Here is a 15629-nt window from a genome sequence, read left to right as displayed (position 1 = left end):
AGTGGCTTTCAGAAGTAGGTGGCTGTACAAATGGTGCTAAAGGCTCTGGAAAGGTTATGGACTGCTCCTTCCTTGTTCACAGTGCCAGAATAGTTCTTAAGCTATCTCACTGTCTTGAGCAGAACAATCAGAAAACTAGTAGGTCTCACCACAAATACTACTGAGCATCACTCCAGCTCAGAAGTCATTTGATCTTTGTGGGATACAGGTTTGGCTTTTCTTCTATCAAGACAATCAGTAGTTAAGATAACTGATTTCAATCAAGCGCTCTGCCAGACAAACAGGAGCTTCACTGACATAGCTATCTATAATGTGCCAGTTCTGGCCCATTGCCAATATTATGCGCTATTTTGTCTCTCCAACGTTAGTATTAAAGTCCTCTGCAGCTTAATTATTCCACAAACTGAATGAGAACTGATTATTTGTGTGGTCTTCTGTGGGCGGGAGGAGGGAAGGAATTGCAAGTGAAAAAGCTGCGTGGGACAGAAAAGCAAAGACAGGAAAAGAATCACTTCTGAATCAGAAAAATGCCCAGTTGTGTTCATGACATAGTACTCTGAAACACTTCTCTCCAGCTCCTTCAACATGACACAGCCTGGCTTTGTGAGCAGGCAGTGCCATTTGACAAGGCAGAGTGAGCCCACCCTATAGTCTGCCCTTACCAGCATTCTTTCCTCCATTCCCTTCACTTGCCCTGAACCATTCCTGGCATTACAGACTCTTTTGCAAAGCAGCTCAGGTCCCTACATGTGGCAGAATTTCTGCTCCCTCCCAGTGAGTGGCCAGTACTTAGCTGAGCTGGTTAAGTCCAAGCAATTCAAAGAAGGCTCTGAGAAGAGACAAAGTCGACATGAGGTGGCTGAACCACACAGAGCAAGGAAGTAGAGGAGGAGTCCTCCCTTTACCTTCATTTCCATTCAGCAAATTACTAAATTGCCTCTGTGTTCCTGGAGCTGCAGCCCCAGTCTGCATTTAGCCAAACTTTAAAACCCAAACACACACAACAAAGCAAACTAGTTAGGGTCCTCATGAGGAACAGAATAAAGCTAGTATTTCATACGATTCAATGCTCTTCAGGTCCCAAGAATCATCTTCTCCAGATCACAATTTTGACATGCTGACCATTTTGATGGATTTTTCCCCATTCCAAGTTAAGCTAAAATGAGCAGCATAAAATACTTGCTATCTTCCTGTAACTAACGCAACATAATCTTCAAACCCAGCTATAACCAAAATCATACATGTCTCATTAAAACAAGATTAGATGGATATATTTGCAAGACAAACAAAAGTGGATCAAACTTCCACCTTCTGTTAGTAATATGAGTTGCCTTGCATGAACTTCTCCCTGTGACTAGATGCTTTGGGTGCCCTCCATTACATAGTCAAGACCTACATGAGCAGGAAATGAAACACAGCTATTCTTGTACTTTCACAGAGCCTGGCTGGTATTCTGGACATCTTGCAGCCCAAGATGGGCTGATCAAACACACATCTGTAAAGCTATTACAGATAAAATTACCTGTCCAGGAGTGTCTCCAGCTTCAATACACAAAAATCTAACAACCCTACTTAAAATTTCAGTTTGGAATAAAGACTACAATATCCTGCTGTAAATACAGGTACAGTACACGCCTGTGCTGCAGGATCAGTCCTATGAATTCAATAAGGTTTGACACAGCTGGCAAAGTAATCTTGGAATAACAAGGTCATATGATATGAAAAGAACTGACCTTCTATCCTTTTACAGCCTGACATAGATAAAGATATGCCCCCCAAGGTATGTTCCTCAGAAAAGTAACCAATGCCTCTGCCAGAAAACATTTAAAAACAGCTCCAAGGCAGAATTTGGTGCTGAAGAGCCTGCTGTTGATTTGTTTCTCCACAGCTTATATGTATCATAAGAAATGCTACTCCTGGTTTGCCCCGCTGCCCCCTTTTTTAATTCATGGGTTTTGTGAGGTTACATTAACATATACAGAATTAAAATAAAAACACAATCAAAATTTAAAATGTACTCATTTTTCACAGGCAAGGCTCTGGCGATTTCCTTGGAAAGCAGAGGTATACCTGCACATTCCCTATTCTTCTCTCCTAGTCACTCCTCAGGAAAGAATTCATCTTCTGTCTTACTTGTCTTAATAGTAACTAATTATTTGTAATTCTTTTTAATGAACATATGATTCCTTATTATGTGGCCCAAAATTGCTTTCTCTCTGCTATGCTTTAAATGGAATACTTTAAAAAAGACTGCTTTCATCTTATTCCTGTCAATTTCTATTGTAATTTTCTCATTTTTGTCCTCCTTCCCTCAAGCTATTCATATTCTTCCCTAGTTTCAATTCATCACTAATCAAAAGTCCCTGGACACACAAACTGTTCATAATTAGAAAACAGCCTCTTATGCAAATTAATATCTACTGCATTGGGTACCTCTTCTGGGATAAGAGTACTATTGCATGGGTGGTACAGGCAAGAGCTGCAAGGCACAGCTAAATGCTTCTGGCATTTCAGTCAAAAAAGAAAGTGTCTCCTCTGCTTTCTAGAAGCTTGCATTCACTTCTTGCATGTTTCATAAAGCATTACTACAAATAGCAGCCTCACAATTTTTAATTTAACAATAGTTATTAACAGTAGCCCTGAAGTAATAGACTCTGCCAGGACAGGAGAGAAGGGAAAGCCTTTACTTCTGGATGCAACTCCATGGTACTGACCCTCCCCTCCCAACTCCTTCCCAAGCAGCGTAGCATTAAAACAGCTTGGTAAATCCCGATTTTCAAAAGGGAGACTACAAATATATGGAAAATCAGCTTATATAAAATTTGCCTTAGAAAAAGAAAAAGGCATTTTCAGACAACTTCGACCTCTTGAACCTATTTTTTCCAAGAAGATAAATAACTAGAACCGTTTACTTGTCCTGTTGATTTTCTTCACTAGAATTATATAAATATAACATCAACACATACCACTAACAGAGGAATCAAGATTCCTATATTTTTGGAATGCAAGGAAAGGAGAATCAGAGACAGGAGGCTTTAAGTCAAGAGAAACATCATCCATTTGACAACAACAGATAGTTACAGAGACAAAAGATGACACCAAATGATATGGCACACATGCAGTTGCACCATTTTCATGCTGCTTCTGTGCTCTAAGCTGGCACATATCAACCATCACCTTTCCCAAAATCACAGAGCGCACAAATTTGTACCAAAAAGTTATCCTTGGGAGAGAACTTCTGTAAGAGATGTGGAACTGAAGCAGTAGAACCACATCAGCATGCAGGACAAAAGCTGCCTTGTGTCCACTGCTCCAATTACTGGCACAATTAAGTGCTGCTGAACCCAGCAGACAAGATACTAACAGTGGTCTTCTAGTCACTTGTTGCACAAGAAAAAACATGCATTATGTAGAAATCATACAGAATGTAAATGCTCAGACCCATCCCAAGTTTCTAAAGAATGACATTTCATTCAATAGGTGACTTTCTGCTTTCTCGTGTGCCGTCTTACAAAAATGTGTTTTAATTTATTTACTTAAACAGTATTTACATAATCTCAGATTTCAGTCAGCCTATGAAATAATTAGGTGAATCAGAATCAGGGTTACATCTTAAGGAGCGTTCTGTAAAACACTTCAGAAAGTATCACAAGGTGTCAGCAAATATGCATAAATGATTCCATATTACTTTTTATACCCAGTTTCACAAAGTATTTAATCAGAAGAAACTTCTCAAAATAAAGGCTCTTGACAGGTAACTGTAAAACTGCATCTCCCCCACCCAGGAAATCTACTTTCTGTGCATATTTGACCAAACCTGCATATTAAGGTTTGCTTATACTATGTACTATGGAAATAAAAGGCAGCTCTAAATATACAGATAAATGGCAAGTGGTCAGATGTGCATAACTGGGAACAGAAGTTAGATATGGTTGTTTTGAGGCACAAGTTACAAAACACCAACAGGCTCTTCAATTCTAGCTTAGGTAACAACTGCAGAAAAAGCTACTCCATTCCAAGAACGTAGTTCTGAAAACAGTCACCAAAGTGCTTCCATCTCTTTCTGATATCAGTACATATACCATCGACAGAGATTTAGATATGGTACCTGAACCAATCAAATTAAATAGCACATATGGTACCCTGAAATCTTCTGAGAACAGCTATTCAATCACACCAGAAGTGACTAACAGCAACTAAGCTAGATCTTTTTTTTTTTTTTCTCTTTAGAAATTGTGCTAAATCTATGCAATTTGCTTATTAGAACAAGAGACTAATCCTGTTGTTCAGTCAAGGCTAAGGGGACTGGAATTATAAAGTTTTTCTCCCACTTTCTCTAAGTGAGACACTTTCAAATAAACCTCCCCCCCCCCCAAAAAAAAAACAAAACAGAAAAATCCCCAAGAAATTGAACTGTTTCCCCCACTAAGATAGAGCAGAAGTAATGAACTAAACTGCAGCAAGAGATTTTTAGGATAATCAACATGAAAGAAGTTCCCCAACAGTAAGGGCAGGTAAGTGGTTAGTGTGAGAAATGGTTACTGCAGGTGAGAACAAGAGTACATCAACTCATCGCCCTCAACAGCAACTCATCGCCCTCAACAGCAACTGGTATCAAAGGCAGAACAAGATGACAAACAAGTATTGACCATTTTCCCAGGACTCTTCCCCAGTTTCCTGCAAGCTGCAGTTCAAAGACATTCTGATATCTGGTTTTTAACAGTCCTCAGTGGAATTTTCTTCTAAGTTTTCTCAAGTGGCTTTTTGCATTCATATAAATGCTTAGTTTCCTAAACATCCTCAAGAGTCCCACAGGTTAACTACACCCAATGGAAGGAAGAGTTCCTAAAGTCTCCCTGCCTCCCATTTGATCCCTTAATATCAAAGACTTTTGGGTTGCACCTGAAAGATCATACAGTTCCAACCCCCCTGCCATGGCAGGGACACCTTCCACTAGACCAGGTTGCTCGAAGCCCCATCCAACCTCCCTTGAACACTTGCAGGGATGGGGCAGCCACAACTTCTCTGGGCAACCTGTTCAGTGCCCGCCTCACCATCCTCACAGTGAAGAGCCTCCTCCTTACACCTAAAAAGCCATTCCCCTTCATCTTACCACTACTTGTTCTTAGGAAAAAGTCCCTCTCTAGCTTTCTTGTTTCCCTTTGTCTACAGTTAGATGATCTGCATACAACTACAGACTTAGGTACTGATACCACCCCCACCTCGGGGGGGGGGAGTGAGAAGAGTAGACAAATGATCTCTCAAGGCCCCTTTGAGCCCTGCCTTCTATACTGACTCCTTCAAGATCATTTCCTTATTTACAATACAAATCCTTTTCAAACTCAAGCAGGTGCCTGCCAGAAAAACTTAAGTTATTGTCATAATCATACCTTTGATACAGGATAACCAAAACAACACAAACTATTCCAACCGAGAATGGAATCAAATGTTAGAATATGTTCAGACTTACTCTGTTTCGCATTCCCTGCAGAACTTAAGCACATGTATTTGTGCTGTATAAAGAGCTATCCAGACGGGCACCAGGTCTTTACCCCTAATGGATAAAGTTAATCTAGAAGTAACCAATATAAACAGGTCAAATTGCTCCTTTCAGTATTACCTTTCATTTCCTTACTGCATCTATCTTCTGTTACTCCACAGCTTGGTTTAGTTCTGTCACCGAACAGTTCTTCAGCCCTTATTATCCTAAATTACTCTGTAATTTGAAAGTGTTACCAGCATGCCTTTTTATCCACTTGCTGGTGACTGATTAAATATACATACAGGTGTATCAAATACCACTGCACAAACACAGTGGCTGTCCTCAATACTGACTGCAACCAAGCTTTTTAATTAAACATTAATCAGCTGAACACCAGTATCTCTAAAAACAAAGGGGTAACACCATTTAATCATAAGTTAACATACTTGTGGAGCACATTCCTCTCTCTGTCACAGGGACTGAAGAGTTCATTTCCTTCTTACATGCTGAATGAACACAATTCAAGGTGATCAACCTAAAACATTACTGTCTAGTCTAGTGGAAGGTGTCCCTGCCCATGGCAGGAGGCTTGGAACTAGATGAGTCTTAAGGTCCCTTCTGATTCACAAACCATCCCCTGATACTTCAACTTTGTGTTGGGTAGTCTATGCACTGCCCTGTTAGTTCTAGATACATATGTAATAAATCAGGTCCTAACTACGTTGTCCATCAAGAAAGATAAGCTCGACTCACGGCAGGGCCGACCTGAAACAAGGCGCCGGCTCTCGCCCTCCCCAACGCTGCCTCCTTTCGGGGCCACCTCCGCCGGAGCCCGCTAGGCCGCAGCCCCGCCGACCCGGGGGCAGGGCCCGGGCCAGAGCAGCACCACGTCCCGGCCCAACCGCGGCCTCCGCGCTGTCATCCCGGCAGGGACACCCGCGCTCCGCCCCGCCCGCGCCACCCTCCGGCTCGCCACCTGCCGCCGCACGGAGCCGCCCGCAACGGGGCAGAGCCGGGTGGGCTCCGCATAGCGGGGCGGCGAGAAGGGCCCGGCCCGGGCCGGGCCGGCTCTCACCTGGGCTCGCGGCCCGCCCGGCGCCGCCGCGCTCCAAGGGCCTCCCAGCCGCAGTACGCGACCGACGGTGGCCGCCATACCCACGGCTCCCCGGCCCGGCCGGCACGGCAAGGTACGGCGCGGCGCGGGACGGAAGCTCCCCGCCGCAGGCCCCGGCGCCACCGATTGGCAGGCGGGAGTAAAGGGGCGGGGCTACGCCTGCGCGTTGCTGTCCCGCCTCATCGTTGTACCGGGACGTTGTGCCCGCACGGCTTCACGGGCTGGGTTGGTTCTGCAGTGGGGTTGGGCTGCGAGCGGGTGTTGGGCTGTATCTGAACGGTAAAACGCTTCAGCGTTATTAAAGCTCAAGCTGATGTTTAAAGGACGGTTTATAAGTTGCATTAACTTGGGACCAGGTCAGTAGTAGGCCCCTGCCGTGTGGCTGTCACCTAAGGTGGGCCCTGCCACGGTGGACCTTGTCCCTGAAGGAAGAGGCTATAATGAAGATTCCTGTTTAGAGCTGGAAATCACAGCGTGTGCCTGCAACACGGCTACTCTGGAGAGTTGCACCTAAAAGCATATTTCACCCTAGCACTGTTTTGTTTGGGGTTTTTTTTGTTTGGTTTTTTTTTGTGGAAAAATGCCATTTTTCTAGATACGCGTCAGTTGTCTCTTGCTGAGTGGGGGTTGGTATCAATACTGTCACCTCCCAAGGTGATGTTAATCTGGATGCTGAACTAAGAGAGCTGGAGAGTTTTCCTTGAGTGTGACCAGTAGGTCAAAGGAGGTGATTCTGCCCCTCTGCTCTGGTAAGACTCCCCTTGGAGTATTGTGTATAGTTCTGGTGTCTCCAACATAAAAAGGACATGGAACTGTTGGAGCAAGTCCAGAGGAGGGCCACAAGGATGATCAGGGGACTGGAGCACCTCCCGTATGCAGACAGGCTGAGGAAGTTGGGGCTGTTGAGCCTGGAGAAGAGGAGGCTGCATGGAGACCTCATAGCAGCCTTCCAGTATCTGAAGGGGGCCTATAGGGATGCTGGGGAGGGACTCTTCATCAGGGACTGTAGCGACAGGGCAAGGGGTAAATAGGGAGATTTAGGTTAGATACAAGAAGTTCTTTACTGTGAGGGTGGTGAGGCACTGGAATGGTTGCCCAAGGAAGTTGTGAATGGCCCATCCCTGGCGGTGTTCAAGGCCAGGCTGGACAGAGCCTTGGGTAACATGGTCTAGTGTGAGATGTCCCTGCCCATGGCAGGAGGGTTGGAACTAGATGACTTTAAGGTCCTTTGCAACCCAAACCATTCTGTGATTCCACAAATTGCATAGTATATATCCTTAGGGGTGACCAGATTTTGGCAGTAGTTTTTTCTACTACAAGAAAAGTGGAAAATAATTAAAAATTTAATTTAAGGAAGTTCTACTTTAGACTTATGGGGACCTTCTCTCTAAGAGCAGTTATTGAAATGAATCTCTGCTTTTTCAGGTTCTTTTTTCTTTTCACATTTTCACAAGTGACGCTTTTTTTGCCCCACGCAGGCATAAGGATGATTTTCTCTCTGGGATGTAAAAGAGGGCATAAGAAAACTGGTTGTGGGTGAGGGAAGTCACCCATGTGGAGAGGTCAAGGAGAAGCTGCCTGGAAAGGTGCATTTATTCTTGTGGTTACCAGCTGTGAAAATGAAAACGTCAGTAGTTTTATTGACATGGATACATGTGAACGCAATGAATGCTGCACTGAAGAGCAGTGGAGTGTCCACACCTGGCCAAGCACTGGGAACTGCAGCTGTGCTTTTATTCACAGGATGCATAGGGATGGTATTTGGTTGCCAGCTGTTTCTCCAAAAGAGAAAAAGGGGGTCAGGTTAGGGTCACAGTCCCACTGACCCACCTCCCGGAGCAGCTAGTGGAGCTGAAGGGGTGGAGAAAGCCAGAGATGGCACGGCCTCTTCAAGGTCCGTGGTGAATCTCATCTGCCATCTGTCACCCCACAGCTTGGCTTTGTTCAATGGTGGAGGAGCTCCTCAGTCCTCACAGCACTGAGCAATTGTTACCTCTCACCCCTGTCAGCTCTACAGAAACAAAGCGCTGCTGGAGTGAACAGTTTTTATTCGCCATATATAATTAATTGTCAGTTAAACTCCAGGAGAAGGTCCCACTATAAAATTCCATCCACTTATACTCGGGAACTCATTGATGTAAATGCAACTCCCTTGCCTTCCTAAATCTGTCTACTCCTATGCCCACTGTGAAATAAACCTGAATGATTTTGCAGTTGGAAGAACGTTTTCAATGATGTGAGAGTTCATACAGCCTGTGGTTTCAGTCTGAGGTTACAAAGTTGTTCTCACAAATTGCTGAATGGAGACCATGGTACATGTGGAGTCCAGCATTTAATTACAAGGGCCATGTTGTATCCCTCTCAGATCTTTAGAGAGCTCAGTCCTTTAAAGTTAATGGCTGCCCCTTAAAGGTGGATGTTTTTTGCACAGATTCCAGGTATATTTCCCAACCATCCTGCTGCTGCCGAAAAGTTTACCTGGGCTTCCTTCTCCCTGAAAGACACTACAGAGATGCCTGGATGACTGGTTTCTAGACTAATTATATAGCTAAATGTGGTAGTAGGTAGTTACCACTTGGGATGCTTTGAAGAAAACATACTTCTGTTGTGGGCATGATTAATGTGTCCCAGAAAGATTCCTTGCAGTGGAAGGACTGTCACTTCTGCTTGAGCATCAGGGAGTCTAGGTTTGCCACTTCAAAATCAGTTTTTAGCACAAGCCAAGATAAGATAAAAATGAGCAGAAGTTATTTACATGCTCAGCCAACCTGCATCCCCATCCCTCTGTCAGGTTTATTAAGATTTTTAAGAGCTAGAGGGAAATGCAGGGAAACCATGTTTAATCTGCTTATCCAAGATTAACTCCAAGGGGCTTCTCTTTCTATCTCTGCATTTAGTTGACAAACTGTAGATGCTTACCTAATCCATGCAAACTACCCTGATGCTTCACTAAGCCCTCTGAGGATCTTTAGTCTCTTGTGGCAGGAATGTCCTTTTTGAGCACAGCTGGGCAATGTTCAACTCCAGGGACTTGTTCAAATTGTGAACCCGATTACCCATATACTCATGTAACTTGCCAATCATGCTCTGTGTAATCACAGAACTGGGAACTGTTGCCTGCAGCACATTACCTGCTTTGTTTTGAGATTTAGGTAATAAGGGTAAGCATATAATTTGGGATGATGGAAGCTTTCGAGTACTAACACAAAGATAATGGTGGAGCTTGTAGTTTCTGAATTAAAAAATCACTGAATGCAAGATAAGGAAATTGGGCTGAGCCTGCCATGTGCATGGGTCAGGGGACAGCCTGAGGGGCACGTACGTAGTAGAGGCAAATTCTTTAGCACAAACCTAAGGCTGAGCTTCAGTCCAAACTTGCTGACTGCTTAGCCTACCAACCTAAATACATACAGTTTTGCACTGAGATTTGGGGTATCCCTTTGTAATTAGAGTTGGGATTTGTACGTAGCATGAGGTAAGGTTACTGGTATGGATAACATGAAAAACAGTTGCTGGAGGAACAGGTATCCCAGTGGCAGTGATAGAGATGTATGGACCCATCTCCAGCTTACTGCGTTGTAGCTGCAGACAAAAAGATGGCAAGGATGGCGGTACTGCATCAGACCAAAGGTCCACTGAGCGCAATGGCTTCACTCTAACAGTGGCCGATTATAGATGCTTATAGAAGAGTGGAAATATACAGAGACACTTCTCTAATAAAGTCTCCTGACCTGCAACAAGCTGAAGGCTGTATCTTAGACATACTTAGAAACTCATGCAGGAGAAGAGGACAGGACTTAATTGAGAATGTAGCAGGTACTGCTGCTATGCAAGAGAACAAGCTAATCTGCAGTAGAGGGGGTGCAAGAAAAGGGGTCTCCATGAAACAGAAGTCAAAATAAGTAATTGTAAGGGAGTTAAAACTTCGCGGGATGCCATAATCTAAATCCACTTCTGAAGAGATGCCTTAGTGTTTTTAATGTTTTCCCTAAACAGAAATAAAATAGAATTGCTTTTGAATTCTGAACTGAAGCTTGTTATTATTATAAACTATTTTCTGTTCTCTTTACCCTGTGCCTTTCTTGCTTAGGCTGTAAGTATTTTGGCTGAAGTTCTGGGGCACCAGTGCCAAAAGGGACAGCAATCACCGGGGCTCATCCAGGGACCAAGTGGTTAGGTGGCAGAGTCTGAGGATGCTGGACAAAGCATGTGCATGCTGAGAACATTTCTCAGACCCTGACCAAGTGCACTTTCTGGAGTCTCTTTAGACCCAGGGAAGTTTAGGAACACCCAGGTCCGGTGTTCAACAAAAACCCTTGAGCTTTTGACTAGAGAGAGCTCCAGGGAAGGGTGGCTTGACAGTAAGCTTTGGGTTTCAGAAGCTTATCAGTATGTGTTTGAAAAAAAACCCAGAATGCATGTTAACAATGCAGAGAATTCAGCAGTATTTTAGCTCTGTTCCAGTTAAGTAATTTCTAGATATTTTATGGCATGTGTGTGCTTTTTGACATAGAAATTGGTTTGCATTGATCTTTTTCCTCACTACTGAAAGGCTTGAGGCTGATATATCCAGAAGTCATGCTTTCTTAAATGCAAACACATAAATTTTCTTTTTAAAAATCTGGTAATAAGAACAACTATTTAATTGCACCTACTTTTCTTCAAATGTGGAGTGAGCACACTCCATTTCGTAGACTGCATACACTAGCTACCTAAGGGTTGTCAATTATGTTACGCTATAAAAGGCACAGCACTTAGGGGGCTGTCAATCAAGTCTGTTGTGAGAGAGATCTCAAGAATCATTATTCCAACAGTATTTATCAAATAGAAAAATAAAACAAATTTACATGACAACACCAAATACAGAGGTACTGTTCGTTTTATAGTGAAATTGGTTTGGATTGAACACAGAATCAGTAAAGGGAAATCAAAAATAGCCAGAGATCTTTGCTTGTAAAGCAGTGGCCCCTGTTTGGTTCATTCCTACAGCTTTCTGTCTCCATGAAAGAAGGTGTTACCCAGATCTTCACTGCACTTTGGATCACAGCCCTGCATCTGTTTCATTTTTATTTCACAGTCTGATGGTTGTTGGTTGAGGGTTTTTTTTCCACAGCTTATGGGTATTGTTGAGCACTGCAAGACATTTTGGGGAACATTCTTTTCTGCAATATTATGTTCCAGCTCTGCCATAATTTATGTGCTTGAGTAGCCCCCATTGATTTTACAAACAGTTCTCAGAAAGAAAGAGAACTTGTATGGATGTAATTTGGAGGCATCTGAAGATAGTTTTATTCCACATGTATGCCAGAGTCAGCCCAAAGAGATCCAAATGCAGTGTCTCAGCCTATTTTTAGTTGGCAAGTGCTTTTAGACTATGTAATGTGTCTTTGTCATTTGTCTACCATACGCTTTGCCTCCATATGTTTATCACTGTTGCTATTGCTGATTCAGTATTTCAATAATAGAATCATTTGGAGCTGTTCTTTAGATTACGGTTTGCATCAGACTTTTTTGTCTCTATATAATTAGACTAATGTTATTACTGATCCCAGCAACAACTTTGAGTCAGAGCTGACATTATATCCAGAAGTTGTGCCTATAGTGCTAAATAAAAGAGGCCAAAAGACTAGCCTAAAGAAGTGACCTTGAATGAGTCACACCAGGACTGATTAGGGCCACCTTTCCTGTACAGCAGTGCTGCTTGGAAGAGCCCCAGATAGAACCAGAAATACAAATAATCTACCCCATCCATAGACATGAGCAGTAGTAGTTTTCTCTCTTCATCACACAGAAGGAAATTTATTGCTATTCCCATTAATGAACCTGTTCAGATTTATAAACTTTTCATTATTGATTTTTATAAGTAGTGGAGACATACATATATTCAGAATAAATAGAAGAAAACAGGAGTTTTTCAAATTGTATACGCTTCCCAAGATTCATTTGTAGATAGAGAGTAGATGCTCTTAAGTCGTATCTACCTCACCAAATAACCAGGAAATACATCTCAGAGCATGCCCTCCTGGGACAAAGTGAGGGATTTGCCAATGTACAGTTTATGGATGCTGCAGAAGGTTGTGAACTCCATCTGTATCTCTGTCAGACTACAAGCTCCATTCCGGTTTTAAGGCCGGGATGTGCCTTCCAGTGGCCTCACGTCTTTCCTGCTGGATTAAAATTCATGCAGGGCACATGACAGTCAATGACCAAGTACCATTCCATAGGATGCTGTGGTCCCAGATACTGTTACACCTGCTGAGGAGACCACGTTGTTGAGGACACGGTCACCTTGGCCACAAACTACTCTGGCAGAAGGCCACATTTACCTGCTGTAAGATGAATGAGAGGGGAGAAGTTATAGAATAAAAGTGATCCTCTTGGTGTCTTTGGAGCTTGGGAAGTGGCAGATCCAGCACCTAACACTTCCGTACTTCTTGGAGATGTTCTGAAGGACAAAGTGGTTATTCAGAATTAAATTGCTTCTTCCCTCAAAATAAAAAATTGTGACCAAAATACCAAGTGATTCAGAGCTGAAAAGGAAGTTTTAACTTCAACAGGCCTTGGACCAGTCTCTGAAGTAATGAAGCACAAGAAAATAGGACTTAAAAGATTTCAGGTTTTAAAACAGATGTAGCATCAGCAGCTTCTGAGTCATCAGGCTTCCACAGAAAGTTGAAAGGAATACATACGATGTATCTTTCACAGAAATAACAACGAAAAGGAATAAAAAACTGGGTGTGGGTTAAGGAAAAAGCACCAAGTACTGCTGTTACTTTCTGATCATTATTCAAATAATAAAGAAAATAATGTGCAATTTTCTGCGTAGAGCTCTTTACAGAAACAAGCAATTCATGTGCCTGTGTTGAATCTATGTCAGGGCTGTAAACTGTTCAGCAAAACCAGGTATCTAACATAATACAGATATCTTCCCCAGGTGTTCTGAGAAAAGACCTGGTTGTTCCTTTTGGCTTCTTTCAAACTGCAGCAATGAGGTTTACCTATGGTTTACCCTGTGGGTGCCGGTACCTGAAGACGCAGTCAGCATAACACCTAGAAAATGTCCCTTCCTGTCATTCTGCTGCACGAGTAGAAGAACTTAGTCCACAATAATCCTGCTCGGGTATGGCTGCAGGGGGAGGTAAGCACAGGAAGCTTCTTTGGCATTTGAATATCAGTGCAAGATCTAACCCGAATGCAGAAGTAGTTCTCTGCTCTCCAAGAGCTAGGCTGGTGCCTGGAAAATAGTTTTGACTCCAGATGTTTTATGCTACCCTGGAGAACCTGTCAGCCATTGCCCACTTTGGGCAAGTTCCAACTGCAGGAAACGATCCTGAGGAGAAGAGTAGGAAGTGCTATTGAATGCTTTCTGTTCTCAACCTTCTGACCTCCACATTGAAAAGCACTCTCTGTTTTGACATCTCTTGCTCTGCTGTCTTCAGCCATCAAAGAAAGCACTTAAGAGGGCAAATGATGCAGTCTGGAACTAACTCATGAAATAGCACACATAATTAAGATTATTATATGTACCAGTAGAAACTGCCTGAATCATCACCTCCTTACATGTGAGAATCTAATACTGCATGTCAGCCTAAATCTGAACATCTGCAGCACGCATCTGTATTTCTCAGATTATGATAGCTCTGTTTCAAAATGGGAGGTAAAACAGGGGAGAGAAAGTTTGCAGATTTGGAGCAGAGGAAGAGATCTCCAACTTCTGCAAGCATAGTCATAAACTGACTGATTTACTTACTTACTGATGGCACAAGTCATGTGTCATTTACAATGTGCTGCCAGACTCCAGCTGGACATGGTTGGCTGGCAGCAAATTATCCTGAACCTTGCAGAGGTAAGTAGGCTGCAGCTTATTTTAAGGGATGCCAGACATTTGGTCTCTTTGGCCAAGCCTTCTCAGTCATTTATAAAGCTACATGGAAAGGTCAATCTGTACTTAGATATACAATATGATTAAAACAGATCACATTAAATTATTTCATTTTACTATATATATATATATATAAATATAAAAGCAAAGCAAAATGAAAAAGCTTGTTACATATCTCTTGGGAGAGGACTTCACTGTCCCCTGGGATGCAGTAACCTGTTTTTTCACTCTTCTGGATACAGTCAACAAAGAAAATCAATCAATCAAAAGTTTCATTAAGAGTTTCTGTTGGAATCTAGAGGTTCTGAGCAAACATGGAAAGAAATACAGTATTTCTTTTCTGCAAGGAACCTTCAGACTGGAGTTGTCAGGGAAAATGTGGTACTGTTCAAAATAAACGCTACAGTTTCAAACACTAAAAATAAAAGGGGGGAGGAGTCTACATGTAACTGTTCTGTGGGATCAATAGGATAGGTATTTTTTCTCTTTGCCTCTCGTGTGTTTCTGTGTGACCCTACTCTCAGCACTCTTTTCTCTATAGTCCAATAAATCTACCACTGAACCAGAAGGCAAGAACTTGAAGGCAAGTCTTACTTGTTCACAATAGATGACATCATTTGCTATTTTGCACTTTCATGTACTTCAGCGACAGCTCCATACCTTACCGATCCTGCCTATATAGACTTGAGTTTACTGATCTGAGTCTATGGAAGGTATGACACTGATCTTGTGGCTGCTGGATCAGATCCTGTCTAGCTAGCTTTTATATGTGCTCATTTTCCCTGGATTTTTATTCTGCTAAAATAGGAGAACAAAAGATGACCATGTGTTTAGTGGTTCTGGGACTAGAAACTGTTAAGAGCAGGACTTCAATCTCACTACAGGGAAATGTCATTGTGTGTGTGAGGACTAAATAGTAGAATGATTAAGGTTACTTTGGGTTTTAAAAGTGCTTTCCTGAGAAACTGCCAGCATTCTTGCTCTTCATGGGTGTTTTCCGTAACTAACGGAATGATATCTGCATATTTTATCAAAAGCTAGGAAAGCAGGGAGGGGTGGTTAATGACGTATTGGATAGAGTGGGGCCTGAGTATTGTGTAAATGGTATGGAATAAGGGTTGAAGAATGTGCTGGTTTTGGCTGGAATAAAG

General features: G+C 42.7%; 1 protein-coding gene across 1 annotated transcript in view; it reads right to left on the bottom strand.

Moving 5' to 3' along the window:
• MRPS9 (mitochondrial ribosomal protein S9) overlaps positions 1-6736 on the bottom strand; it is a 34510-nt gene extending 27774 nt beyond the window's left edge. The window contains exon 1 of the mRNA XM_065677788.1: positions 6558-6736. Within this exon, the coding sequence (XP_065533860.1) occupies positions 6558-6635 (78 nt within the window). The 5' untranslated portion in view covers positions 6636-6736. The remainder of the gene's footprint in view (positions 1-6557) is intronic.
• Positions 6737-15629: the final 8893 nt, after the last annotated feature.

Source organism: Lathamus discolor, chromosome 4, assembly GCF_037157495.1.
Source record: "Lathamus discolor isolate bLatDis1 chromosome 4, bLatDis1.hap1, whole genome shotgun sequence".
In the NCBI taxonomy this organism is placed as follows: Eukaryota; Metazoa; Chordata; class Aves; order Psittaciformes; family Psittacidae; genus Lathamus; species Lathamus discolor.
Note: the sequence above shows the minus strand (reverse complement) of the source record. Positions and strands in the feature narration are given on the sequence as shown.